A 26,680-nucleotide genomic window follows, 5' to 3' on the forward strand; every position below is an offset into this window, starting at 1 on the left:
TCCCTGCACGGGTGCCCGTGGAAACAGAGCCCATCCCTTTCTAACTTATCTGGAGACCCCGGTGCCGGGAAGCTGCTCCTGCCCAGTGGGAGGGGAAGGAGGACTAGGGTGCTGTGCATGTTGCCCTGGGGCAGTTACTTGAGACTCGAGGGCAGCCTGGCCAAGGATAAGCCTGTCTCCTGTTGCATCAGATGGTTCTCTGGGGACCTGAGCTGGGCGCCTCTGCCAGGTCTTTAAATAGCTGCTCCATTGATCTGGCCTCCCAGGCAGCAAGGACAGCGCTAGGTCAGCCTCTGGGTGGCGCTCAGGTTTCCCTCCTGGGGGCTGGGGTCCAGCGCCAGGTAATCGCACCGATTTCCCTCCGACCTGATGCTCCCCACGCGTGTCTCTTAGACCTGGGGGTGGGGAGGGAGGAGGCTTGGTCCCATCACTTCATCAGGGGCTGAATATAGTCCCCACTGCTTACCAGCGAGGAGTGTCTGGGTATTGTAGGGTGAGTGGTATTACCCTCCAAAGACTGTAGTTTACTTTCAGCAGATGGGATGATGACAGTATCTTCCTGCAGGATTGTTATGAGAAAAAAATGTACCTAACGGTGGAGCTGGATTTCATAGTGGTTGTCTTCTCTTACAGTTTGTTTCTGCTGCTGCTGGACTTAGGCTTATGTATATATATCTTGTATGCTTATTTATATCTTACATGCTTAAGTACATTTTCTGCCCCCATCCCTATCGCCCCACCCTGGCCTTCTGACAAAGCCACCACCATTTTGTAAAGGGACTGTAGCTTCTCCCCGAACTGATGGGAAAGTGAGTTTTTTAGATTGCCATCAGACAACCGACGTTAGTCACCTTAGCTCAGCTGGGGAGGTAGAGGCAAGGGAGAGGGACTGCCTGGTTAACCGTCGTAGGCTCCTCCCATCTTCTGCATCCCGACCGCTAAAGAAGGTCACTTTCTCTTTAAATGCAAATTACCTCCTGCCTGCTCTGCTGGCACCCGCCCGGTTCCCTAGGAGGAGAGCGCTGAGGGCGGAGGGAACGGCACCGAAGCCTCACTCCTGACCGACACCTCCAGGTCAGTTGCCCCCTTCCAGGGTGTGTGTGGGGGGTGCAGAACGTCACAGGTCTGACGCTCCATTTTGGATCCCGGCTCCCCAGCTGAGCGATCCATTTGGCACGCGGCTTTGAAGACTGAGCATGGGAAATAGATCCCAGGTGGCCCCCAGCCATTCCTGGGGAGCAGGGGCTCCTGCTCCAATTCTTCTATCAAGTCCTTAATTGGGCCAAGCTGCTGCAACGCAAGACAGAGGGCGTGCTCCTGTCTCCCCTCCACCACACCCCCTTGGGGCCGCCCAGCCAGGTGCTAATTTCAATGCTGATGCCCCCCATGGTGCCACCATCACAGGGTGCAGACCCAGGCTGGGTGGCGGCAGCCTGGAGTGAGCAGCTTGGGAGAGTCCCTGGAAAGGGCCCCCAGGCCTCCACCGGGAGGACCTCAGCAGACCTGAGGCTTAGGGGGTGGAGCTGGCCTGGAGGCTGAGCGGTGCCAGCCACAGGCACAGCCATTGTTGGAGGCCCAGACGGCCGCTGCCCGACCACCCACCCCACGCTGGCCGCAGCTGAAGCGGAGCCAGGCCTTTCTGACGGGGGAGGGGGAAGCGGCAGGAAGCCCGTCCCTGAGAACTTCTGGGAGTTGCCTGCTGTTTGAGGTCGGGGGTGGGCGGAAGAGGAGGGATGCCAGTGTCTGAGTGGGGGGGAGATCCCACAGTGAGCCCCATCACCCATCCTCTGATGGTGACTGCCTGACACTGAAGTCTTCCTGGGCGCCCCCACCTACACCTTGGTCACCTCCCTTGCTGATGGGCTTTTCAGCATCTGCCTGGACAGCTGAATAAATAGAAGAGGACCCAGTTAAGACGCTCCTAATCGGCCACTGGCTTCCTGCCGGCTCACATCCACGCTGCCTCCCCCTCCGTTTCCTCTGCCAGCTCCACCCCCTCAGCTCCTGGGACAGGAAATCCCAGCAGCAGCGGGAGGACGGTGTCTGGTCCAGCCCTTCCAGGCAGGGGCCAGGTTTTCAGGCCAGGGCTGGAGGGCAGGTGGGGGACCTGGGGTGGGCCCTGGAAGGTCCTTCAAATATACATTCAAGAACCCAGCGGTAAGGTGCTGGCATCTGGCCCTGCCCATCCTGGACAGAGGAGGGGACCGAGGCCCTGGCAGTTGTGAGGGGACAGTGGGAAGGTCCCAGAGCCCTTCCTTTGCAGCTCTCAGGGGTGGCTGGGTGAAGTGACGTCTTTGCCTCTCACTGTCTCAGCGGGACCTGAGGCCCAGCCGGCATCCAATGGAGGACAAGAAGAAGAAAAGGAGTCCCAAGCCCTGCCTGACCCAGCCAGCGCAGGCCCCGGGCACACTTCGAAGGGTCCCTGTGCCCACCAGCCACAGCGGCTCTTTGGCCCTGGGACTCCCTCATTTGCCGTCCCCCAAGCAGCGGGCCAAGTTCAAGAGGTGGGTACAGAAGGAAAGCAGGGCAAGGAGGGAGGGACCCCAACTCTGGGCTGAGCCCTGTGGGAAGGAAGGTAAAGACAGCCGTGGCCTGAGCCCTAACTGAGCCTTAGCCTTAATAACAACGGACACCTTCCCTGGGCTGCCCCTGCCGGCCGCTGAGAACTCAGAGAAGCCTCAGCCCCAGCCTCTGCCCTCAGCTGCAGGGGAGAGGCTCGATGGGTGACTGGGATCTCACACCATGTTGATGCACGTCAGAGCGGGGAGTGGGCGATGCTGCCAAAAAGTAAGGCTGTAGGGCACACTGGAGAGACAGACAGACAGACCACGTCTAAGCTGAAGGAGTTGCCTGACATAAGTACGGAAGGAAAATATTGTGTGGGAGGTTCCAAGAACCACAGGAGGTTGGTGGCCCTGGAGTGTCATGGAGCAGGAGATGGTAAGGGGAGACTCGGATGTACAATTTGAATTTTTGCTTAATTTTTCTTAATGATTGGGGATTTGGATCCTACTGTACGTGTCCACGTTTGTTTCCCACAAAACACAAGGCGTTCCTTCTCCCATGACCGTGCCTCCCTGGGGCTTAGCACGCAACCTGCCTGAGAGATCTGTCTGGGGACGGCCACACTGGGGTGTCGCTGAAGCTCAGGGCTGGAGCAAGAGCAGTAGGAAATGCAGCAGGATGGGGGGCAGGCTGAGAAGGGTCCTTCTGTGTCATCCTGGGGACAATGGAAAATTCAAAGTTTTGAAACAGAAGAGGAGCTGAAAGAGATTTTTGGGAGAGGCGAGATGGCTGTCGTGGCAACAAGGAGTAACTGTTCGCAGTGAGGACAAGGGATCCACCCAGGGTCGTGGGAGGAATGAGGGCAGGGCTGAGACAGGGACCCGAAAGCCCCCCTTGAGGCCCAGCTCTGGCTATGAGGGTCTTCTGAAGAAAAAGACTTCCTTTGACCTCTTCTCCCTTCCCCTCCTCACTCACTCCCTTCCCTTCGCAGTCCTGGTGCCCCGGGCAGGGCCGGCTGGGAAGACGAGTTAGTGCCTAGACTGATGGCCTAAAACACTTCGGGTACCTGGCCGCCTCCGCCCTGTGACCATGCCCATGCCCCCCCCCCCCCAGGGTAGGCAAGGAGAAATGCCGCCCCGTGCTGGCCGGCAGTGGGGGCGGCCCCGCAGGCACTCCCCTGCAGCACTCCTTTCTGACCGAGGTGACGGATGTCTACGAGATGGAGGGGGGACTGCTGAACCTGCTCAATGATTTTCACTCAGGCCGCCTGCAGGCCTTTGGTGAGTCCCCGGCTGGGCTGAGCGGGGGTGTGGCCGGGGCCAGCGTCCCAGGCTGCTCCCAGGGCTGAGACAGGTGTTGTCCAGGGAAGGAATGCTCCTTTGAGCAGCTGGAGCACGTGCGGGAGATGCAGGAGAAGCTGGCCCGGCTGCACTTCAGCCTGGACGTGTGTGGGGAGGAGGAGGAGGAGGAGGAGGAGGAGGACGGGGTCACGGAGGGGCTGCCTGAGGAGCAGAAGAAGACGATGGCGGACCGCAACCTGGACCAGCTGCTTAGCAATGTGGGTCAGGGCTGGGTGCGTCTGTTCCCGGGGACGCGAGGGGCTGGGGGAGGCACATGATCCTAAGGCTATTCGGGCCCCTGGGTGGAAAGCTGGAGGTGCATGGAACCCCAACCCCCACCAGAAGATGGCTCACCGAGCATCTGGGGTTTGGCCTGGTGCCTCTCCTGACAGAAACCTCCTTTTCTCTCTCTTGACAGCTGGAAGATCTTAGTAATTCTATGTATCCTTTCCTATGTGTATGTGTGTCCACACTGCCCACAGACGAAATCCGTTTCCTTCTTCCCACCACCCTCCAGGAGTATTTATAATAAAACTAACATCTCCCCCTTTCTGTCCTACTGAAGCAGAATTAGCCACAAACTGCCCCCATGCACATTTCTCCCGAATATTAGGGGAGAGATAGTTACAGGGAATGTGATTTCTTATGAAGATCCTTGCAAGTGAGGCCTCTGGCTGGCTCAGTCGGTAAAGCTTGGGATCCTTGATTTCTAGGGTTGTGAATTCCATCCCCGTGTTGGGTGTAGAGATTACTTAAAAATAAAACCTTTTTAGTCACACTAGTGAAAAAAGTTTGTTTTTTTTTTTTTAAAGAGAGGGAGAGGGGGTGAGCAGAGGGAGAGGGAGAGAATCTTAAGCAGGCTCCACACCCAGAGTGGAGCCCCCTGCAGGGCTCAATCTCACAACCCCTTAACTGACTAAGCCACCCAGGCGCCCCCCCAAAAAAATCTTTATTAGAAAGAAAATCGTTGCAAGTATTTTAGCTGACACCAATCCATGGCAAAGCTTGTCTGATGTCTTCCTGCTCTTTCAACATTGAACAATTATTATCACTAATCTAGATTATCTCCCCATCTAGTCTCAGCCAGAAATAGTGCGGGTGCAAGTACCTTGCAAGTACCTGCAAGATCTAAAGCAAAAGAGAAGGGAATTATCCACCTAGCAAGGAGGGCAGGTGTGGATTGCAACCTGGATCACGGATCACCCGAGTCCTCCGACCCCCCCCCCCCTTTTGTGCAACCGGAGAAACGAAGCCTCGCAGGTCGGGCAGACAGGGCAGGAAAGGCTGGGGTCTACAGCATCGCAATCCTTGACTGGCACAGACAGAAGCTGCACCTGGCCGAGAACGCCGAGCCCGAGGAGCAGTCCGCTGTGTAGGTGTCGGACCCAAGCCCAGACTGCCCCTCTCATTCCCTTCGAACTGTGACTTTTTACGGACTCGATCGGGTATTCCGCGGCCCCCCAGGTGCTATGCGGGAGGGGGGCACTGGATGGAATTAAACCAGAAAGGTTTAACTGGCTCCTCCGTGTGCTTCCTCCACTCCTTGTGTCTCCACTCGCCGAAGGCCCCAGGTCCCTGCCTCCGCAGAGGCACCCTTGCGCGACACACTGTGGTTTGGGTGGTCCCGCTCCGCGTGGCGGGGGCAAGGGGGAAAGGGACTGGAATTCCCAGCGCGGCTCTGGGAGTGGGAATTGGGAGCGGGCGGCCCAATTCTGGCCGCCGCCGCAGCAACACGGCTGCCATGGAGACGACAGGGGCGGGGCCTGCACGCGGCGCGGACTAGTGACGCAACTGGCAGGCGCTCCGGCTGCAGCCGGTCTGTTGGCGCCGGGATGGAGCGGGAGCGGTTGATTCGGAGGGTGTCGGTGCTGCAGGTGCGGACCCGGCGGGGGGTGCACGATTCCCACCACGGGATCTCGGATTGTGACCTTCGAACGAGATGCGGCTACCACGTTCGGTCGCCTACCCTCATGCCCGCCTCTGGAGTTACCGACCCACCCCCACCGCCCTAAAGAATGCTGGGACCCCACGGACCCCCACCGGCCTTCCACTCCCACCATACGCTCCTGCGGGATCCAGGAAGTGTCGGGAAGGGCCTTAAGTTCAAGAAGGGGACCCAGTCCGGCATCCTCCCTTGAACCACCGGAGACTGGCCTGACGTACAGCGTCATCACCTATTCTTTTCCCGCGGCCAGATCCCGTCTGAGTCACTGGGACGATCCCTCCAGGAAAATCCCCCCAATGCCCCCACTTTTGCAGTGATAAGCATTTTCTTTCCCCCTTATTCTCCACGCAGGCCTGCGTCCGAGGCTTCTTGGTCCGACGCCACTTCCAGAGTCTGCGAGCTGAGTATGAGGCTATTGTACGAGAAATCGAGGGTGATCTGGGCACGCTTCAGTGGACAGAGGGCTGGATTCCCAGGCCCCAGTTTCTCCCAGAGGTAGTAGACACCCCAGTGGAAGAAGGGAGGGGTAGGAGGGACCTGGGCAGGGAATTCAAGGAAATGGTAGAATCCACCCTTCCTGTTGACAAGCTTTTCTCAGTGGAAGAGACTCCACTCCTCACATTCGGATCCTTAATCCTTACAACCTTGTATGCTAAATCTTGGCATCCAGATATCTGGAAGGTTTACCTGTGAGGTTCTCATACTTCTCATTTCTCAGAAGGCAAAATCCCATCGGACCCGGAAATCCCAAGGGAGGGCACCAAATCCAGAGCAGGAACTGCGGAGCCGCTTCGCATGTAAAGAACATGAGAGAGAAGCTGTCTTGGAGGAGCTGATGCTGAAGAAGTCAGGAGAGAGCTCCGCAAACTCAGGAAGTCTTCCCTGCAGAGGTGACAGCCCCTGGCTTTGGGATGAGCACAGCAGGACAGCCAGGAATCCCAGCCAAGGGGAGACCAGAGATAAGTCAAGGATGGAAAACCCAGGTACCTGTGTGCCTAGATTCAGGGCAAGCCCCTGACCTGCTCTGGGCCTCAGCTTTCCCATCTGAAAAGTGAAAGGCTTGTGCTCCATAAGCTGCATCCCTCTCTTTCTTCCCAATGCCTGGTTAAGGGCAATTTGTGAGTGGGCATGGGCAGGGTGCTAGGGCTTAATGGTAGCCAGCGCCCAGTGTGTACTAAAGCCTTCTCCATTTTTCTTTCCTGCTTCGCAGAAACTGCAGGTCCAGGACTGCCCTGCAGCCAGACTGAGCTCCAGGAGCTCCAGTACCACCACAACCACTTGGCCATGGAACTGCTCTGGCTACAGCAGGCCATCAATAGCCGTAAGGAGGTAGGCACTCCCTTGGAGCCCTGCCTGCACATTTAGGGCCAAGGGTGGGGGTTAGGGAAAAGCCTCGTGCTCTGTGCTCAAGCAGTCCTGCCTGGTACAGTGTCTTTCTCTTCCCCAACAGTACTTAATTCTCAAATACACACTGACATCCCCGGAGGCCAGCCAGCCCAGAGACAAGCCCAGCGTGTGCCCAGACCACAGGGCACAGACCTGTGAGAGGGCTGGGTCGCAAACAAGCCCGCCACCGAAAAACCAGTCCTACAGAGACAGGACCACTAGAGAGCCAGAGCACGTGGGTGACTGCTGGAGGCTCAAATCACCACCCCACAAGACCCCGGAAAGACTGGCCACTGCAAATAAAAATACTGCTGGGGTCAAGTTCAGGGACCCATGCTACAGGAGGGTCGGGCCACAGCTGCCCACACCATCAGGTAACCAGGCCTTAGAGAACAGGTTCACCAGAGACCCAGACCGCGGGGAACAGACTTTTGGACGGACCTACCCACCGCTGACGACTGTCCTGGACAACTGCACCCCCAAAGGCCTCAAACCTGGGAGCTATTGTTCTGAAAAGGCCAGGACCCGGGTGCCCACACTCTGTGAAGACCCAGAGATTGAGTACAAGTCTTCCAGGAGGCCAGAACACAGAGAGCCTGATGGCCAAAGAGCTAGGCCACGGAAGCTGGACCTCTCAGAGGACCATTGCATCTGGGATGAGACCTCGGCAGAGCATGGTGGCCAGGATCTCTGGAAGACTAAACCACCTAAGGGCCAGCTCCTTAGTGAGAAAAGCTCCAGGGATAGAACCTCCAATGAACCTAGCCATGAGGAAGGGAAAAACCAGAGGACTGTACCATGGCAATCCAGGCCACCTGAAAAACCATCTTTGACAGGGTCAGCCCACATGGGAGAGGAGCACTGGAGGGGCAGGCTATGGAAAACAGGACCACCAGGCTAGGCCCTGGGGAGCCAGGGGAAGCCCAGGTTCCATAGAGGGATGCTATGAAAGGGTGATGAGGGAGGCAGGGCCTCATCCTTGCTCGCTGGTACCAGCTCTACCCCCTGCCCTTGGCCGTTGGTGGCTAATGGGGCCAAGAGAAGCTGGAGCAGAGCTGCCACCAGTATAGGGAGGGGAGGGAGACAGACATTCTTTCATCCTCTGCCTGTGGCTTCATCCAAATTTTGGGACAGGGAGTTATCTGGGGAAAGTAACGGAGAGTCTGATGGAGAATAAAGGTTTTCCACGGATTCTGTACCGGTTGCATTCGTCTTCTGCCTCTGTTCAGGACAGACATTGGGCCCTCTGTGCCTTTCCTGCTGGCACGTGGCATCTTCCCCACGGCTGGCTGGGAGCCACAGTCTGGGGGCAGATGGGCCAGTCCCCAAAGCTGGTCCTCCTTTGAGCTCAGCCCTTGGGCTGCAGAGTAGCGGGGAGCCTCTGAGGCATCTTCCCTAGCTGGTATTGGAACATCTGTGTTTCGGGGTGATCTCCACCACTGCCTCTCTCTCGAGGCCCCACCAAGGGCCGGCTGGATGAGACCCTGAAGGCAGACACGCGCTCCTGCAGTCTCTCCGCGCCTTCCTGGGCGACGGGGCAGGACTCCACTTCTGATTGGCACTGCTCCCAGCCTGCCTTGGTTGCCTGGCAACAGTTCTGCGTCTCTCGCTGAGGACACATGATGGCCGGCGGTGGCAATCCAGCAGCCAAGAGGGTGGTGGTATACCGGAACGGGGACCCCTTCTCCCCAGGCCGCCAGCTGGTGGTGAGCCAACGCCGCTTTCCCACCCTGGACACCTTGCTCCGTGAGGTGACCTCGACTGTGCAGGCCCCGGTGGCTGTGCGGGCCCTCTATACTTGTGGTGGCCATCCTGTCACTGACCTGGCCGACCTGCAGAACGGAGGGCAGTATGTGGCTGCTGGCTTCGAAAGATTCCACAAGCTGCAGTGAGTGGGCCGGGGCTGGTTACAGCCTTGGGAGGGCGGTCACTGCAAGAGCAGTCGTGTTCGTGTTCGCTCTTCCTGTGTATGCGCAGGCACTGGGTACGTTCTCTTCGGGAATACAGCGGCCCTACGCAGGGGGGTGCTCTGTTCCCCGTTCTTTAGAATGGGAAATCAAGACAGGCTGAGTCACCTGCCTCAGAGTACGCAAGTTACAAAGAGCGAAGCCACAGCTCTAGGCGAAGTAGGACGCTGATGTTTATGCTGTCAGAACCAGGCTGCGAGAACATTCTCCTGCAGGTGGAGCCCCTTTCTCCAAAGGCTTTTCTTGATTGGGTCCTCTAGCACCAAAGGCTAAATCCATCCATGGCTTCCTCCCTGCTGTAATTAGGCATCCTGGGCTCTCCACGGGCTGGGGTCATCCCCTTTGCAGCGTGGGGCCATGCCTTCCAAGATGGGAGAAGAATTTTGAGTGTCTGAGCTTCCAACTCAGATCTGGCTTCCAGGTGCTACTCAGCTGTCCCCTGGGGTTGCTTACAGTAGCATAAGGAGCAAGGGGTGGGAAGCCAGACAGACTTCGAATCTGGGCTCCGTCACTTCCGTATTACTGTAGGTGAGTCATGTAACTTTCTCGTCTCACAGAAAATGAGATAAAACCTTGTGAATGAGAGAATTTCTGAGATACAGTACGATGCTTAATGAACTAGTTTCTCTTGACCTTTAATCTTAACGGTTTGTGTCTGAGACCCCAGTCTGGATGGTCAGCCTGACGCAGGGTCCTAAGGCAGGTTGAAGGACCAGCATCTGTTTCTGGACAGATGTCTTGAGAGTATCCCGGTGGGAATGGATACCTGGTAAGCTGTGCCCTAGGCCCTCACTCTGGCAGCCACTAGGGTGTTGAGGTCCCAGGCTCCCCAAGATGACCTGTGACCCATCTGTCCTTTCAGGTATTTACCCCCTGGACGGAAGGATCCAGGTGGGAAGGGCAGCAGACTACGAGTGAGTCCTGGGGGATGCTGGCCTCCAGCCCTCTGTCTTCTCACCCCTCTTGGGATTGCCCCCGATTTGGCCTGGGAAGTCAGGGGCTCTAGAAATAACAGCATCTGTCAGGTCCATGGGGGACACGCCCCACATCCACTCTGGAGCCAGCTGCTACCCTTCCCGGGGTACAGGATTTTAAGACTATCCCTTGCTCCTCGCCCAGCCTTTTACTTTATCTCCAGGTTGTGGTCCCCAAAAGAGAGAGGAAGTTGTAAAATATATGGGGGCAAGGGGATGGTTGGAATGTGACTTCGGGGAGGTAGAAGGTTCCTTTGGTGAAAGGTGTGACCCATCCCACCCTCCCTGCCCCCTCCTTCACTCACCCTACCCGCCTTGGACTGACCCACCCCTAGCCAAAAGCCTCAACTCTCTCCTGATCTGAGGGCCTGACTTGGGTTTCAGGGTCCTCCAGTGACTCACTACCCAGGTGACAGGACCCTTGGACCGCGACCACCTGCAGGTTCCCCCTGCTATATCCAGTGAGTGCCAATGAGGGGTAGCAGAAACACAGATTTTGTTTCAGTGAGACCAAGAAAATGTGGGTGGGTTTGTTCCTGGAGCCCTTGGTCACTGGTGGGGATATAGAAAATCCCAACATGCCTGATGGGTGAAAACGGACCAATGCCCCGGTTCTCAGACCACCTTCCGGCTGTGCTGCCCTTCTTCCTCCATGTGTGGGCCGTTCTGGGGACCCTTCTCCTTACCAGACTGCTCTTTGTCCCAGTGTGTTCAGGAACGGGGACCTGGTAAGTCCCCCATTTAGCCTGAAGCTGTCCCAGGCTGCCGGCGAGGACTGGGAAACCGTGCTGAAGCTCCTGACTGAGCGGGCCGGACTGCAGGCCGGGGCTGCGTGCAAGTGAGTGTGGGCTCCAGGGAGCCCCCCTTGCTGACCGGGGCTGTCCTTGCGGACGACAAGGCAAAAGGAAAGCACATTTCCCCAAACAGGACCTCCTTCTATGCCCTAAGGAGAGGCCCCTCCAGCTGAGCCCCTGGAGCCGGGGCAGAGCCGAGGTGACTGGCCCGTGTGCCCGGAGGGTCGGCGGCCAACGGGTACCTCGGAAGAGCCGCACCCACCCCGTCCCAGTCTGCCGAGTATGAAGAGGCGTCTTGTCCACCGGCCTTTACTCACCTACCTCTCTCTCCCAGACTCTGCACCCTGGAGGGGCTCCCACTGGCAGCAAGAGAGGCGCTGGTGAATGGCCATTATTATGTGGCGGTCGGAGAGGAGGAGTTCAAGGCCCTCCCCTATCTGGAGCTGCTGGTGCCTAGCCCCTCGCTGCGCAGGGGCTGCCGGTATGGCCGTGTGAGGTGGCGGGGCAGCGGGGCAGCAGGGCAGAGCGGAGGAAGCCACCCTGACCCCTGCCTGCTCCGCCTACTATAAGCCTTTCCTTTCATTGCAGGCAACCCCCAGACCCAAAGTCGAAGCCCTGCAAGCCGCAGGTAGGTGACGGGGAGGCCACGGGAGGCAGGAAAGGAGGGGGGTAACTGGCTGACCTCTCCTTCAGCTCAGGCTCTCACATCACACTGCATCCTTGTGTGGAACAGAGGTTACCATTCCCATTCTCCAGAGGAGACACTCGGGTTCACAGGAGCGACGTCAGTTGTCCAGGGTGACACAGTTCTTGAGCGGCAAGGGCCAGACCAGAAGTTGGTATAAAAGGCAGCTCAGCTCGGCTCTGTGAAGACCGGAGGCCTCTGAGTTGCCGGAGCTGATGCCTTCCTGCCGGGCGGGCCGCTGGCAGAGAGAAGTGGCCTCCCTGGCATAGCGGGGTCCGGCTCCCTGGCTGATCCCAGGCCTGAGCCCTCCCAAGAGATGAGCCCGTGAGCGCTGGGTGGGAGGTCGGGAGACACGGCCTGGCTTCACTGGGCCTCCTGAGTGCCAGGCACCAGCGGCTCTGTCCCTGGATAAGGCAGCCTGATGGGAAGAGGGAGCCGGGGGGAGGATGCAGGCTATGAAGACGGACGGCATCTCTCCCAAACTCCCACAGGCCCCAGGGGCGTGCAAGCTTGGCCTGAGGGGAGAGAAGGCAAGAACCATCATCACCCACAGCCCAAGCCCAGTATCCCCTCCACGGGCCCAGGGCCACAGGGCTCAGGCACCCCAGACCTCTCCGAAGGAGCCCAGCCACATTGAGCCATCTGCTTTTTACGCCAGACCGCAGCAGGCCATTCAGCCAAGCAGCAGGCTACCCACGCTCTCATTTCCATCAGGTGAGGGGACCCTAGGCCCTTTGCACCCACCCTCGGACGGTGACACAGAATGGTCCCTGCTGTTGTGGGAGAGGTCCGTGGGGGCAGAATGCCCAGGTACAGAGCTGGCCTTGATGTCAGCACAGATCTTTCCCGCTGCCCCATGTGCACACGCAGTCCCTGGCTGCTTCGCAGGGAGCTGGCAATATGAAATGAGGCACAAAGAAACTTCAGGGGTGGGATTTGGAAGGGATGGGGGCCAATGGCCTGCCTCAGAGCTACCCTGCCAGTCTCCAAGGTAGTGGGGAGCACAGAGCAAGGCTCAAGGGAGGGGAAGGGCCCGGGAGAGAAGGGCAAGGGAAAGGCTCAGGGCTCCTCGGCCTGGGCATCCGCCGACACTGCCTCCCTCTTCAGGAGTCAAGGGAGTATATGAGGCTCCCCACCCGAGGAAGGAGACAGCAGGGGCCCAGGAAGTGGCAGATGATGAAGACACGTACACGGAGGAACCCTTGGATCAGGTAGGCGGGGGCTGGAAGCAGTATGTTGCTTCGGGAGCTCTGAGCTCCAATGGCAGCCCGGGGGCAGGAGAGCTCCCCCTTGGGGCCGTGAGCAGGTCTAACCGTCCAGGCCCGACCTCCTACCCTGTTGAACGAGAGGGCAGGTCCGCATTTGTAAAGCCTCTTCCTTTTGGGGGTCGGGGGTCGGACACTTCAGCTGAGGGCTGGAGGCGACAGGGGACGCTAATGCTCCGTTCCCTGTGGCCTTCCGCCTCCTCCAGAGGGCAGCACAGGCGGTGGACGAGGCCCTGCGCCCGGAAAAGCAGCCTGGGCTGGCACGGCAGTCTCAGCCTCAACCCCATCTCTGCCATCTCGGGAGCCAGCAGCTCCAGCCAGGAACTGGGGCGGCCACTCTGTAGCCACCTTTAATCCTCGTCTCCAGTAGCCTGTTCCAGGGGACCCAGCACCTCCCCTGGGCTCACAGGATACCCTGTGGCCCCCTCAGCCCCGGCCCACTCTTCTGCTCCTAAACCCACAGCCCAGTCTTCTTTTCCTTCTGAGCCGAGCAGCCCTAGCCATGGAGGCCATGTTCCTAAGGGGTTCTCTGGCCAGCCAGGAGGAGCCAACTGAGCTTCGAGGAGAGGCTACAAACTTGGGAGCAGGTCTGTCGCAATAAAAGAATACTTACTGTCCTCCGTCTGTTTAGTGCAGATTTATTTGAGGCTACCCCTCGCCGGGCACTGCGCCACGTGGCTGAAGTGACGTGGTGCTGGGGCCCCAGACTGTCTGTCTGAGGGGGCGGGCAGATGAGGACTTCCACCCACCTCCTAGCTGGGCCAGGCAAGGCTCCTGGACTGCCCATCTCCTCTACACCTGCCATTCCGATGTACTTCTTCCCCTGAGGGCCCCGCCTCAGCCAGCCAAGGCCCCTGGCAGCCCTGCGGCCTCCTGTGTGCATGTCTGGCTCGGACGGCGGCTGGCTGGCTCCGTGCAGCCCGTGCACTCTGCTGCTGTGACAGTCTGGATCAGGCCATGGTGACAGTGGCTGCACTGGGGGCCTGACATGACAGCACGAGGACAGCTGCTGGGGCAGAAAGGTTGCCGGGGAGGTATGAAGTCTCTTGTGCTAAATCCTAGCAGCTGAACAGATCTTTCACTGTGGTTCTCCCGTGTGAGCCACCCCGAGGTAGCTGTTCGCCCCCTAAGGGGTGAGGGCGCGGAGGCTCAGAGGGGGAACTGCGAGGTCTGTCTGCTCACTGGCTGCGCCTCCTGGGTGAGCGGCTTCCTGGACACAGAAGGGCTGGAGGGTGGCATCGGCCCACTCAAAGGGCAGACAGTTGCCCCTGGGTCTTGCTCACGGAGCTCGTGACGCAGAGCGCGATCCCCACCACGGTGAGCACCATGCCTGTGAATGCTCCTGGGAGAACGGGCAGAAATCGAGGGGCTGAGCCCAGCCATGCTAGGAGGAGCTGGTGCAGGGCTGAGGGACCAGTGCAGATGGGGTCTGTCCCCAGAATGCCCAGGGCAAGGAAACTCTGACGGCCATAAGGAAGCAGGAGAGCTGCCAAGGAAAGGGGAGGGATGGGGAAGGATCCTCTCCTCCCCCGCCCGTGGCAGCCGGGCTCTGGGAAAGGGCTGACCGGCGTGGCGAGGCCCAAGGAGCGGCTTCCCGCGCTCTCAGGGGCCTGACCTACCTTTTCCACCGATATCTTCTCCAAGGACCTTCCCGACAATCAGTGTGAAGACGACGGCCAGAGAGTTACTGATGGGCACGGCTAGGGTCAGATCTGAGTGATCAGAATGAAAAAAACCTCTGAGATACCAAAAAATGCCTTTTTAGGCAAAAAAACACATTTTATCAAGACAGCCTGATAAAAAAAAAGAAGCTATCTCATTTTCCCGATGACATCGCAGCAAAGCTCAGGATTCAGGTCAGGTTTCCCGACTGTATATTCGGTGCTCCCTCCACTCCAGCACGAGGACCCGAACAACAAGGTGGTCTGGGACCACCCGGGTTTGCGGCTGAGGATGAGGTCTTTGCACTCGAAGAGCTCCTGAGATCGCAAGGATATCGGGACAGACAGGCCCCAAAGCCGAAAGGATGCAGTAGGGTGAGTGCGCCAGCACAGTCGCCATTTATTAAGTGCCAGTTGTGTACCCATCTTCAATCTTCACAACAGCACTGCGAGAAGAGCATTAGCACTTTGCATAAAGGAAACGAAAGCTCAGAGAAGACACATACACTGAGGCAAATTGAGGACTTAAACCAAGTCGGCCTGACTCCACAGCCTGGGCCCCAACTGAACCAAACGGAGATGGACAAACCGAATAGCCCGGGAAACACGTGAGTCTGCTTCAGCTCCGGCTCGGGCCTCATGGAGTTAAAGAAGGGGAAAAGATGTCAGAAGCAGGAAGGCAGGTATGTGCTCAGGACTGGCCCCACAGGGCTGGTAGAGGGCATGACAGCCCGGGATCCCAGGATCGGTCCTTTAATTTTGAAGTTCCAAGGGCCTGACTCCCAATCAACAAACTTGAAAGACTAATCCAGTTAACACGGTTAGCTGAAAATGTGTTACGCTTGAATTCTGCACTTTTTGTACAAAAAATTTTGTACTTTTTAAAAATATATTTATTTATTTGACAGAGAGAGTGAATGCCTGCACGAGTGGCGGGGGGGGGGTGCGGAGAGGGGAGGAGAGCAGGGCGCCCGATGTGGGACTCCTTCCCAGGATCCTGGGATCATGACCTGAGCCAAGGGCAGACACTTGAGTGACTGAGCCACCCAGGCGCCCCCACCTAAAACTTGTTAAGAAGATAGGGGGCGCCTGACTGGCTCAGTCAGTGGAGCACGTGACTCTTGATCTCAGGGTTGTGAGTTCAGACCCCATATTGGGTATAAAGCTTACTTAAAAAACGACAACAGCAACAACAAAACAACCTTTTTAAGAAGGTAGACCTCATGTTAAGTGTTCTTACTACACACATACCAAAAAAAGAAAAAGGTAAATCAGATCCTGAGTTACTTGATTACGACAAGACTGGCCAGGCTGACCTCTCACGTTGGCTCCTCAGCTCATTCCTTCCCAGCATTCCTGGTTTACCTCCTTCAAGAAGGGGAGGAACTGTCCTGCTTCCCATCCCGAGAGTCCCCACCGTGGCTCGCACTGCCCGTCCGGGAAAATGACCACAACGCCTACCTCCTCAGAGCTGCTTGCTTGGGCTTACCGCCCTCCCATGGCATGCCAGGACGGCTAACGACTGGTCTGCAGCAGTAGATGGGAAGGGGAGCAGCAGGGGGCAGTGGAAGAGCAAGGGCACTGGCGTGAGGCAGACCTAGGCTTCCCTGTGTGACCTTGGTTAGGTCCTCGTTCGCTGTGCCCTGTAACAGTGATAGCAAGGGGACAGCAGCTCCGTACCACAGGGCTGCTGTAAGATGGAACAGGGTCGTGTGTCTAGTCCTTGGCTGAATACGTAAATCCTTGATAAAGTGGCCACTGTGCCTGATTATCACGGACAGATGGAACAGGATGGAGGTCGGGCAGGTGATGACATAACAGGACCCTAATGTTGCCATTTGCTCAAAACTCGGTAAAGGGCTAACTGCAGTCAGCCGGCCAGAGGGTTCAGCATTCCTGGGCAGCAGGGAGTGCCAGGCTTTCAAACTTTCTTTTCTTTTTCCAAACTTTAAGTTGTATTTAAGTAATCTCCACACCCAACATGAGGCTTGAACTCATGACCCTGAGATCAAGGGGCGCATGCTCTACCGACTGAGCCAGCCAGGCGCCCCTCAAACTTTCTTTTAAATGATGTCTTATGAGAAGCCCCACATGTAAAAGAGAGAAAGGTAGAGTGCCCTTAGTTGAAGCTAAGGTGGCAGCCCTGGAGGTCAGCCTGTCTCTTCACTCTCCCATGGCCTCCGAGGGGTTCCCCAGAGCTATCTGGGGCCCAAACTCCCCTCAAGTCCCCGGCGTGCCTGGGTGAGATTCCAGATGAAACCACAGCAGGGAGATTTCTCATAGTAAAGTTCAAGAGCATGTACTTGAAGTAATATATGGTTTCAAATCCTTTTGCACTGACATGCTTGGGACTTCAGAGAAGGGAAATAAATTGCCCCAAATTTTGTCACTTCATCTCCTACATGGAGATCATCATATCTGCTCCAGTGTCCTAATGAGAATCACATGCAGGCCTGCCTCGTTTTATTGCACTTCTCTCTCTCCTTTTTAAAGATTCATTTATTTGAGAGAGAGAGAAAGCAGGGGGAGGGGCAGAGGGAGAGAGACCCAAGCAGACTCTGTGCTGAGCAGGGAGCCCGACCGAGGCCGATCCCACGACCCTGAGATCATGACCTGAGCCGAAACTGAGAGTCAAATGCCCAACCAGCTGAGCCACCCAGGCGCCCCTAAACACAGCCTTCACGTGCACTGGGAAACCAAAAAAATTCACCTGACCCGCTCTGCAACATCTGTTGTATTGCAGTAATCCGGAACCGAACCTGCACTATCTCTGCGGTATGGCTGTAAAATGTGTACAACGAGTAAAGTATCTGAGGCAGGAGAGGACAGTCAACAACCAGGGGGAGGAAGGAAATATATACTCACTGAGCTCCTACAGGGCGCACCAGCTACTCTGCTCGATGCTTGCCATACACTGAATTTAATCCTCTCAATGCTACAAAGACCATCATATAAAACCAACACTCAAATAAGAGACTTGGTCAAGATAGCACACCGTGGAAGCAAGAGTGTCAAGGCCAGCTGTTGGCACAGCCAAATGAAACTTCCTTCTTCCTCCGCTGCTGCACGAGACCGCTAGGCTTCACACCAACCCGAGTGCCCGGCGGCATACTCACAAACAGTCCGCTGTGCCCCAGGTGCTCAGAGAACAGGGTGCAAAGAGGGAACCAGAGATAGTGGGCTCTCCCGCACTCATGGAAACAAGGTGTTTCCGGCACCCTTCCAGGTGGCCTCCACCACTGAGCATAGCAGTTCAAAGTCAAAGACCCACCTGTTGATGCCAAGGTGAGGTAGTAGAGAAGGGAGCCACACTGGTTGAGGAAAAAGGGCATCAAGTACTGGAAACAGAAGAAATCTGCAGTCAGTGTGATGCTTGACTCAGGAGCACTGCCTTCTTTGAGCTTCTAGATATGCCCTTCCTCGGAGGAAGCTACACGAAAGCTTCCTTATAGCTGTAAGCGTCCAGAGAGTGGTTAGCCCTCCGAAAAGGACCCTTCCAGGGCAGATGGCAAGTTACTGACTGAACTCCATGCCTTTGCCTTGAATGCTTCTCCCTCAGCCCTGCTAGTTCCCATCCTCCCCATCCTGCAAATCCCTGAATGCCAATGTCACTCCCTCCAAAAAGCATTCCCCAAGGCTCCTAGCTCCAGCCTCCCTCCTGTGAACTCAGGAAGCACTTAATCTGTATCTCTCTCATAGCCCTTAGCCCTGAGAGGTGCTTGTGGCTACGCCTTGTCTTTCCCACTAGCCTAGGCTGGCAGCACTGGGGTCAGAGGTAGTTCTCCATACTCTTCCTTATCCTCCCTCCCCAGGGTCAATCTGAGTCCCAAGTCCTCCTTTGGAAGGTCTGTTGGAGGGATCACCTCTAACTAGTATAATAAAATACTAGTAATAGCAGCTATAGATTGAACGCTAATTATGTACTGGGCCCAATGTTAAGTGCTCTCTGTGCCTCACCTCACTGAATCCTCACATCTGCCCTGTAAGATGGCTACCATTAACGTTCCCTATTTTACAGATGACGAAACTGAGGCTCAAGGACAGGACTCCTCCAAGAGCTTCTAGTGAGTAAGCTGGTGGGGAGCAGATTCTAACCCAGCCTTGTTTGACTCCAGAGACCAAATTTTTAGCAGCTATGCGCGAGAAAGGGGCCATTCACAGACACACCTCGGTATTCAAGAAGAGGGTCTTCATCTCCTGCAGCAACTGCCGGGCCCAGGTCCGCTCATGAACCTGCTGCAGGCGGGAGGAGGCCCGCTTCAGCAGCGGCTGTGTGCCACCCCACAAGGCGGCCACCAGCACCAGAGAGAGCACCTGCCCTGGATGGAGATGCGAGTGACCCTCACCCCCAACAAACGGCCGCCCGCTGGGCCCGGCCCTCCGCGAGCCTCCCCTCCCCAGCCAGCCGCCCCCACATCCCTCCCTTGCTCTCCGACGCCCCGGTGCGACTGGCGGGTAGGACAGGTCCCGGGAGGCCGGGGAGATAGATCCGGGAGCCCGGAGTTTGGGGTTCGAGCAGGGGTCAAGGTCAGGTGTCGGAGGTGTAACGGGAAATGAACTCGGGGCAAGGTTTGGGAAGCCCCTAGAGGGGCGGGGCCGCCTACCCACCAAGAGACGCCGCCATGGCAACGCCGCTCCCGTCCACTTCCGGGAACGAAGGGGGCGGAGACCCACAATCCGGAAGTGGCGCCGAAGCCTCTTCCGGTCTTACTCACGTTGCTTCTTTCCTCGCGTCAACGCCGGGATGGTGAGTTCCCCGGAGTTGGGGTGTTAGCGTGAGGGTCTGGGACTGGGGCGGGGGCCGATCCTGGGCGCTGACACACCTGTCCTGTCCCCACAGAAGCCGATCCTGCTGCAGGGCCATGAGCGATCGATTACGCAGATTAAGTACAACCGCGAGGGAGACCTCCTTTTCACGGTGGCCAAGGACCCTGTGAGCGTCGGCAGAGGGCGGGCCGGTGGGACCTTGGGGCCGGGGGGCCCGCCGGGTGGGGGCGAATTCATTCTGCCAGGGCGAGGGGTGGAGAAACCGGTTTTCCCGTGAGAGGGGAACCGCAGAGCTCCCCATTCTGAGAAGTAGGAAGAGACCATCCCGGGAGTAGGTGGGCGAGAGCATTATACCGGGAAAGAACGCAGTTGTTGGTAGGAGAAGTGGACGGGAGAAAAAGAGCAAGAGACCATTATGGAAGGGGGACGGGGACGAGAGTGACTGTTCTCCCAGGGCAGGGGAACAGATTACCTCTAGAAGGGGAAAACTGATCCTTGGGCGGTGAGGGACAACAGAGGACTTACTGAAGGTGTCCCCGTCTCATTTCAGTAGGTCCTTCTGGGCCCCATCCTGCTTTTCACTGAGTACGAACAGTCCCTCACAGTACTGCCCTTTGAGGCATCTCCGTATGGAAGATGTTTACTCTAATGGCTAAAAGTGGGAGTTCGGAAGCCAACAGACCCGATTTGAATCCTGACCCCTGCATCCGAGTAGCAGTTTGACTTTGAGCATGTCATTTAACCTTTCTAAATTTGGTTTCCCTTTTTATAAATTATGGGGACTAGTAGTACCTCCCTCGTGGGGTTGTCCTCAGGGTTAAATGAGATTATTCAAGTCAGTACCTCGTGTATATTAGTGGAGAATTGTTAGTCACTTATATTTTAAATTTCTTAGACATCATTTTATTGAAGCCTCACAGATACCCTTTAAAGAAGGCATTATTGTTGTGTCCATTTTACAGACAGGAAAATAAGCTCAGAGAAGAGAAGGACTGTAGTTGAGGGTTTGGGGAAGGAACAGGACAATGGCACGGAGATATTTTTGCAAGCCTCCTGACTCCCCTGCCACTTACTTGTATGAAGGAGGAGAATCCAGGAGTTTTTACCAGCTTTTTACCAGCAACCTGCTATTTCCCAAGAGATGAGCAGGAGAGGGCAAAATCTGGCCTGGCTAGAGGCTGCTGAGGGTTCCTGGGGAACCTCTAAGTAGGAGACCATTGCTCTGCCTGGGATGTTTACCATGTGTCACATTGTCATTGACTCCTCCAGATTGTCAATGTGTGGTACTCTGTGAATGGTGAGAGGCTGGGCACTTATATGGGCCATACTGGAGCTGTGTGGTGTGTAGATGCTGACTGTATCCTTGTCTTTGCTCTGAGTCTGTGCTCCCAGAGTTTGCCCAGCAATGGAGAGGCTGCAGACTTGGAGTTGGGAGTTTGGGAGGCTATTGTGGGTCTAGGGAATGATACCTACCTCCTAATCCCCGGTCCGTTCACTGGTTGGGGGAACATTCAAGACAAGTTCCAGTTCTAGACAAGGAAGTTAGAATGCTCTGAGATAAGAGAGGAAGAAAGGCTGTCTGGGGCTGAATGGGGAGGTGATTCAGATGGTTTTCCAGGAGGACAAGGGCTCAGGTCAACTCGGTCATGTTTCTTAACACTCTCTTCAGGGGACACCAAACATGTCCTCACCGGCTCTGCTGATAATAGCTGTCGTCTCTGGGACTGTGAAACAGGTAAGCCTGGATCATTTTTCACCTGACAGCGAGGACCTGCAGCATACCTGTTCAAGTGAACAGGTTTTGGGGAAACAGATAAACCCAGAGATGGCTCCTGTCCCAAGGAATGAGAAAGAGACAAGGAGAGGAAGAGACAAGCAAAGAGGCAGTACAGTAAGCTATAAGGCGCCTTAGAGAAAGCACAGAGCGCTGTGGAAGGCCAGAGAGGGCAGCTGACTGCCTGGAATGGGGATGGGAGCAACCCGGCAAAGTTTCCCAGTGTAAATGTCATACGAGCTGGGGCTTAAAGGATGAGAAAGAGGTCACCACTTTGGCACATGCTGGAATGAAAGCATGGCAAGTGTCCTGTCCAGGTCATCTGATCCGATGGGAGCTCTTGCTTCTTCGGGGATGAAATAGACAGTCAGGAGAGAAGAGGAGGCAGGCTAGGGTCAGAATAGGCCTCGAATGCCAGACTCAGGAGCTTGGCTTTGTTCCGTAGGACTTGGCATGCCATGGAGGTCCCTGAGCAGGGGAGAGTATGTTTCATTTTGGCGAGCTCAGGTAGCAGTGGGGAGTATTGGAAGAACAGACCAAAGACACGGGAGCCTATTAACCTGCTCCCTCTAGTAAATATTTACTGGGCACCCAGTTCTGTGCCAGGTCGATGCTGGGTTCTGGGGACATGCAGAGAGAAGAGAGCAGATCCTTGTTGTGGAGGAATGCGTTCTGAGGAGAAGACAGATGTATTACAAGGCACTATGAGCAGTGCCTCAGCCACAGGATGTCTGAGGAGAGATGGCGGGGAGCAAGTTAAAAATCTTGAGCCAAAGCATAGCAGCGAGGAGGAGGCGGTGGTGGGTGTGGTCACTAGAGCAGGGGACACAGTGGACAGGAGGATAGGCAGGAACAGAGTGTCCTCCCCTCAATGGCATCGGGCAGGGGGTAGCCCAGACTCTGCCTGTCCCCAGGGAAGCAGCTGGCCCTACTCAAGACCAATTCAGCTGTCCGGACGTGTGGCTTTGACTTTGGGGGCAATATCATCATGTTCTCCACGGACAAGCAGATGGGCTACCAGTGCTTTGTGAGCTTCTTTGACCTGCGGGATCCAAGCCAGATCGGTGAGCCAGCGCTGGGGTACTAGGACTGGGGTGCAGGCTGCGGCTCCAGAGCCCAGGCCCTGACATCTCCTCCCCCACACAGACAACAACGAGCCCTACATGAAGATCCCTTGCAACGACTCCAAGATCACCAGTGCTGTTTGGGGACCCCTGGGGGAGTGCATCATCGCGGGCCATGAGGGCGGGGAGCTCAACCAGTATAGCGCCAAGGTGAGGAGGAGGGTGGGCCCAGCCCAGCGGAACGACTCCCTCCAAGAGGCAGGGTAGCGCAGTAGTGAAGAGCAAGGCCTGGTTCGAATACAGATTCCACCACTTCTTGGTTACATGAACTCGGGCAAGTTACTTCCCTGAGCCTTCTTGTCTGTAAAATGTTGCAAGGATCAAATGACACTGGGCATTTGGAAAACTTGGCCACAGAGTACTCTGGACATGTTCATGGTGGTCACAGGTAAGCCTTTTCCTGCCGCCACTGAGTGCCAGGCCTCGTGCTGGGCTCTGAGGGCAAAGACCTGAATCTCCCTGCCCTCGGGGAGACAGACTGGCAGACAGCTAGCACGGGAGTCAGGTGGTGAGTTGTGCCGCCATGGAGGTCTCAGCCAAGTACAGAAAGTGCCCTCTGTCACAGAGAAGGTGGCCCGTCAAGAATACATGGAGCTTCAAGCAAGAAGAGAAGGCCATTCCGCAGGCGAAAAAAACAACACACGCAAAAGCACGGGGTTAAGGGAATAGGGGGTTGTTGGGACGGGTGTGGGGGAAAGTGGATAGCAACTAGATTTTTTTTGAGTGTCAGGAGGTAAGGAACTGTGATTTTTCCTTTAGGCAGTAGGGAATCTTTAAATGGTGATTGGTGATCAGATTTTTCTCTCTCTCTCTTTTTTTTTTTTAAGGATTTTTTTTTTTTTTTTAAGATTTTATTTGTCAGAGAGAGAGAGCACAAGCAGGGGGAGCGACAGGCAGAGGGAAAAGCATTCTCCCCGTTGAGCAAGGGACCTGATGGGGACTCGATCCCAGGACCCTGGGATCATGACCTGAGCTAAAGGCAGATGCTTCACTGACTGAGCCACCCAGGCGCCCCCAGATCTTTCTCTTTAGAAAGCTTTTGGAGGCTTAGTTCAGAGAATGGACTTGAATGAGGCAACAGCTCTGGGATGTGGAGCACCTGACAGAGTCAAGAGATATTTAGGGGTGACTGATGAGATGGGGGGTAAGGAAAGGGTCAAGCCTGGGCTGTCTTGGATTCTCATTTGGGTGCCCGGGTTCCTGGGCAGTGCTGGCATGGTCTACCATAAGGGTTAGTCAGTCACTCGGCAAACACTGACTATAGTCCACCAGGTCCCAGACCCACCCGCAGGAAGGGAATGAGAACCAAGGTCCAAGGCGTACATAATGCTTGGTGTCAGCACATAGTGGAGCTGTTCTGTGCCGGGACAGGCCTGACTGCAAAGCTGGTGCTTATTCCCCGAAATACAGGAGCCAGATATGTCCCTACCATTGATGGAGGAGACAAAAATACATCCTTCTCACAGAATAGGTAAAAATAATTCAGGAAAGGACCTGGCTGGCTTGGTCAGTAGAGCATGCAACTCTTGATCTTGGGGTCGTAAGTTCAGGCCCCGTGATGGGCATAGAGCTTACTTAAAAACAACAACAAAAATAATTCAGGAAAGGAAAGTTCTCTGAGGATCTCCTGTGTGCGAGGCACACTGCTCACAAGGCCTTTTAATCATCTAACCAGTGTCTGCAGAACATAGGCCAGGTTCCTGTCACAACAAAGTCAAATAAGACACAGTCCCAGTAGCCCTACGGTGACCCTGGGTGGCGGGTTTTTAGTCCTCTTGTTTTCTAGAGAGAGAAATTGAGGCAGCGAGAGGTGCTTCTGAGGGCAGACTCTCAAACTCTGCTCTTCGAACCGTACAGGCTAGCAGATTGCTGAGTGGGAAGGGAAGTGAGGAAATGAAATGGCCCTTTGAAAAGATCTAAAAAAAAAAAGCTGGACATGCAGCCGTCCTGGTGGACCTGACGCCGACCCTGGCTGGGCGGGGGGTGAGCGCGGGCTCTCTGCGTCCTACGGGTTGCAGGACCTCCAGCAAGTCACATCACCCCTCTGAACCTTAACTTTCTTCCTTTGAAGACGCCCTTTAAAAGACCCACTTCATAGGGTTGTTATGAGGATGATCGAAGTCAGGTGTTGAGCCCGTGGTACAGGGCTCCGCAGATTGTGACTATTCACGAGCCGGGGACTATTTGTCGAAAGGAGGAAGTGAAAACAGCTTTACCATTGTGACGTGCTGGTTAGTTCCTAGGTCCATAGATTTGTCACCATGAGCCCGTGTTTTCCCAGCCAGACTAGCCGTGTTGCTGAAATGTGTACACATGGGCCAGGTTAGGATGGGGGCTTGGGCTTGGGAGTGGGGGTGAATGTTGGTTCAGGGGATTTTTAGGCTGACCGGACCCACCCCCCGCCGGGACAGGGAGCAGTATAGAAGCCCGGCGGAGCAGTGGGGCCGGTGGAGCTCTGGCCGCCTGCAGCCTCACTCTTCCGCCTTCCCCAGTCTGGAGAGGTCCTGGTGAATGTTAAGGAGCACTCCCGGCAGATCAATGACATCCAGTTATCCAGGGACATGACCATGTTTGTCACCGCCTCCAAGGACAACACAGCCAAGGTGGGCCTGGGCAAGGAGTCTGGCGGGGCTGCTCCCACCCCCTGCAGAGCTTTCGGGCTTGCCCGACTTGCCCTCAGGAAAACTCCTATTACAGATTTTCTTCCCCTGTCTTCTCTCTCTAGCTCTTTGACTCTACAACTCTTGAACACCAGAAGACTTTCCGGACAGAACGTCCGGTCAACTCAGCTGCCCTCTCTCCCAACTATGACCATGTAAGGGAACCCCACCCGGGGTGAAGCCTCAGATGCTTCAAGGACCTAAGTGTTCATGTAGCAATTGGGATACGAACTCTGTGGGAAGTCGTGTCAGGTAGAGAGGAGATTCCCAGGGCAACGAGAAGGCTGAGTGATCGGGAGCCCCAGAGGGCAGGGCAGGAGGTGGCAGAAGGATCTGTGGGTCCTGCCCTTAGCATCCTCTCAGTCTGATGTAGGACATATTAAAAGCTGATGGGCTAGGGGTAAAAGACAGAAAATGGACTTGCCTGCCCTTTGGGCCTCTCTAGAGTTTCTTCTTCCCTTCAGGTGGTGCTGGGCGGTGGTCAGGAAGCCATGGATGTAACCACCACCTCCACCAGGATCGGCAAGTTTGAAGCCAGGTAAAGAAAGAGGACGGGGGGCGCCTGGGTGGCTCAGTCATTAAGCATCTGCCTTCAGCTCAGGGCGTGATCCCGGCGTTCTGGGATCGAGCCCCGCATCAGGCTCCTCTGCTGGGAGCCTGCTTCTTCCTCTCCCACTCACCCTCCTTGTGTTCCCCCTCTCGCTGGCTGTCTCTCTGTCAAATAAATTAAAAAAAAAAAAAAAAAAAAAAAGGGACGGGACGCCCAGGTGGCTCGGTTGGTTAAGCGTCTGCCTTCGGCTCAGGTCATGATCCTGGGCTCCCTGCCCAGTGGGGAGTCTGCTTCTCTCTCTCCCTCTGCCTGCCGCTCCCCCTGCTTGTGCTCTCTGTCAAACCAATAAATAAAATCTTAAAATCTTAAAGTTTTCCAAATTGAAACCCCATGGAGTGTCTTGTGATGGACACAAACCATATCCCTGAGACTTCCTCATTTCATTGCCTGCTAGGAAGTACAGCCAGGTTTGTGGCCTTCTGTGACAAGTGTGTAATGTAGCGGTTACGAGAATGACCTTGGGCTCCCTCTGAGGCCCCGGACCCATCCTTGTATTTCTCTGTGCCTGGTTTTCTCCACTGTATGTTGGGGACAGCAATAATATACTTACCTTATAAAAATCGTGCCGATTAAATGCACGAGTTGCTACTCGCTGCCCAGCACGTAGTAAGGAAGTGTTAGCCGGGTCTGCACGCAGACACTTGGGTCCGGTCTTACCCTTCTCTTATTTTGTTCGCATCCCCCCCCCCCCATCCCCGTTTTCCCACTTTCTGCTTTGCATTTGGGGAGTGGTACGTCCAGCATGCCTTGGAAGGAAATGGAGAGTGACCTGTCCCTTCCCACCACCCTCCAGGTTCTTCCACTTGGCCTTTGAAGAAGAGTTTGGAAGAGTCAAGGGTCACTTTGGACCCATCAACAGTGTTGCCTTCCATCCCGATGGCAAGAGGTAGGGCTCCATGAAGGGAACTGAGCTCAGCCCGGGTCTGGCCTCTGGCCCTTTCCCATGCCCCTCCCGCCCCCCCCCCCCCCCCCCCGGCCTGCCTCCCTCCAGAGGGGACACCTGACTGGTCCCTGGCTCGCTCTCTCCCCAGCTACAGCAGCGGCGGTGAAGATGGTTATGTCCGCATCCACTACTTTGACCCGCAGTACTTTGAATTTGAGTTTGAGGCTTAAGAAGCTTGGATCTCCATCGGGACCAGGGCAAGTTTCTGGGCCAGGGCTCACGGAAAGTTTTGGACTCTGAGAAATAAATTAGTTTGGAAAGAAGTGGTTTCTGGTCAGAA

At 56.0% G+C, this 26,680-nt stretch overlaps 5 protein-coding genes across 8 annotated transcripts; 4 read left to right on the top strand and 1 right to left on the bottom strand.

The window, feature by feature from the left end:
- The first annotated feature begins 237 nt into the window (after positions 1 to 237).
- On the top strand, positions 238 to 5,364 carry CCDC28B (coiled-coil domain containing 28B). 3 transcript variants are annotated; one of them, XM_026516802.4, is made up of 7 exons: positions 241 to 341; positions 1,013 to 1,074; positions 2,314 to 2,504; positions 3,619 to 3,785; positions 3,870 to 4,063; positions 4,264 to 4,286; positions 5,167 to 5,364. In XM_026516802.4, exons 3-7 carry the CDS (start codon positions 2,341 to 2,343, stop codon positions 5,219 to 5,221), a joined length of 603 nt encoding a protein of 200 aa, XP_026372587.3. In that variant the 5' UTR covers positions 241 to 341; positions 1,013 to 1,074; positions 2,314 to 2,340; the 3' UTR covers positions 5,222 to 5,364. The 3 variants fall into 3 exon arrangements, with proteins under 3 accessions (XP_057161468.1, XP_026372587.3, XP_057161469.1); XM_057305485.1 differs by having other exon boundaries at positions 238 to 341; positions 4,264 to 5,364; XM_057305486.1 differs by lacking the exons at positions 241 to 341; positions 1,013 to 1,074 and adding an exon at positions 1,085 to 1,359 and having other exon boundaries at positions 4,264 to 5,364.
- A 259-nt stretch (positions 5,365 to 5,623) lies between these two features.
- IQCC (IQ motif containing C) lies at positions 5,624 to 8,378 on the top strand. Its single transcript, XM_026516798.4, has 5 exons — positions 5,624 to 5,719; positions 6,142 to 6,285; positions 6,509 to 6,773; positions 7,001 to 7,119; positions 7,241 to 8,378. The coding sequence occupies exons 1-5, from the start codon at positions 5,678 to 5,680 to the stop codon at positions 8,075 to 8,077; spliced, it is 1,407 nt and encodes a 468-aa protein (XP_026372583.2). The 5' UTR covers positions 5,624 to 5,677; the 3' UTR covers positions 8,078 to 8,378.
- Positions 8,379 to 8,476: 98 nt separating this feature from the next.
- DCDC2B (doublecortin domain containing 2B) lies at positions 8,477 to 13,478 on the top strand. The gene is given in 10 exon segments (XM_057305484.1): positions 8,477 to 9,064; positions 10,006 to 10,057; positions 10,502 to 10,578; positions 10,824 to 10,955; positions 11,246 to 11,392; positions 11,500 to 11,539; positions 12,088 to 12,310; positions 12,704 to 12,807; positions 13,068 to 13,116; positions 13,119 to 13,478. Coding segments are annotated over 10 exon segments (1,206 nt in total). The 5' UTR covers positions 8,477 to 8,795; the 3' UTR covers positions 13,232 to 13,478.
- TMEM234 (transmembrane protein 234) lies at positions 9,763 to 19,178 on the bottom strand. Of its 2 annotated transcripts, none has more exons than XM_044390401.3 (5): positions 19,131 to 19,178; positions 18,690 to 18,841; positions 17,794 to 17,860; positions 14,481 to 14,573; positions 9,763 to 12,111 (listed from the first exon to the last, which is right to left on the bottom strand). In XM_044390401.3, exons 1-5 carry the CDS (start codon positions 19,144 to 19,146, stop codon positions 12,050 to 12,052), a joined length of 390 nt encoding a protein of 129 aa, XP_044246336.3. In that variant the 5' UTR covers positions 19,147 to 19,178; the 3' UTR covers positions 9,763 to 12,049. The 2 variants fall into 2 exon arrangements, with proteins under 2 accessions (XP_044246336.3, XP_026372589.1); XM_026516804.4 differs by lacking the exon at positions 9,763 to 12,111 and adding an exon at positions 13,484 to 14,203 and having other exon boundaries at positions 19,131 to 19,175.
- Positions 19,179 to 19,191: 13 nt separating this feature from the next.
- EIF3I (eukaryotic translation initiation factor 3 subunit I) lies at positions 19,192 to 26,663 on the top strand. The gene is made up of 11 exons (XM_026516803.4): positions 19,192 to 19,269; positions 19,363 to 19,455; positions 20,559 to 20,646; positions 20,959 to 21,024; positions 21,978 to 22,127; positions 22,210 to 22,337; positions 24,680 to 24,790; positions 24,913 to 25,002; positions 25,312 to 25,385; positions 26,251 to 26,343; positions 26,489 to 26,663. The coding sequence occupies exons 1-11, from the start codon at positions 19,267 to 19,269 to the stop codon at positions 26,568 to 26,570; spliced, it is 978 nt and encodes a 325-aa protein (XP_026372588.1). The 5' UTR covers positions 19,192 to 19,266; the 3' UTR covers positions 26,571 to 26,663.
- Positions 26,664 to 26,680: the final 17 nt, after the last annotated feature.

This window comes from Ursus arctos, unplaced genomic scaffold (genome assembly GCF_023065955.2).
Source record: "Ursus arctos isolate Adak ecotype North America unplaced genomic scaffold, UrsArc2.0 scaffold_32, whole genome shotgun sequence".
NCBI lineage: Eukaryota > Metazoa > Chordata > Mammalia > Carnivora > Ursidae > Ursus > Ursus arctos.

Coding starts and splice junctions, on each gene's coding strand:
- IQCC (XM_026516798.4), top strand. CDS start 5,678: ATGGAGCGGGAGCGGTTGATTCGGAGGGTGTCGGTGCTGCAG. Junction 6,774..7,000: donor GTCAAGGATGGAAAACCCAG/GTACCTGTGTGC, acceptor CCTGCTTCGCAG/AAACTGCAGGTCCAGGACTG. Junction 7,120..7,240: donor CCATCAATAGCCGTAAGGAG/GTAGGCACTCCC, acceptor CTTCCCCAACAG/TACTTAATTCTCAAATACAC.
- TMEM234 (XM_026516804.4), bottom strand. Junction 14,574..17,793: donor CCTCACCTTGGCATCAACAG/GTGGGTCTTTGA, acceptor CTGATCACTCAG/ATCTGACCCTAGCCGTGCCC. Junction 14,204..14,480: donor AGAAGATATCGGTGGAAAAG/GTAGGTCAGGCC, acceptor CCGTTCTCCCAG/GAGCATTCACAGGCATGGTG.
- CCDC28B (XM_057305485.1), top strand. CDS start 2,341: ATGGAGGACAAGAAGAAGAAAAGGAGTCCCAAGCCCTGCCTGACCCAG. Junction 2,505..3,618: donor CAGCGGGCCAAGTTCAAGAG/GTGGGTACAGAA, acceptor CCCCCCCCCCAG/GGTAGGCAAGGAGAAATGCC. Junction 4,064..4,263: donor TGGACCAGCTGCTTAGCAAT/GTGGGTCAGGGC, acceptor CTCTCTTGACAG/CTGGAAGATCTTAGTAATTC.
- EIF3I (XM_026516803.4), top strand. Junction 22,338..24,679: donor TCAACCAGTATAGCGCCAAG/GTGAGGAGGAGG, acceptor CGCCTTCCCCAG/TCTGGAGAGGTCCTGGTGAA. Junction 25,003..25,311: donor TCTCTCCCAACTATGACCAT/GTAAGGGAACCC, acceptor TCTTCCCTTCAG/GTGGTGCTGGGCGGTGGTCA.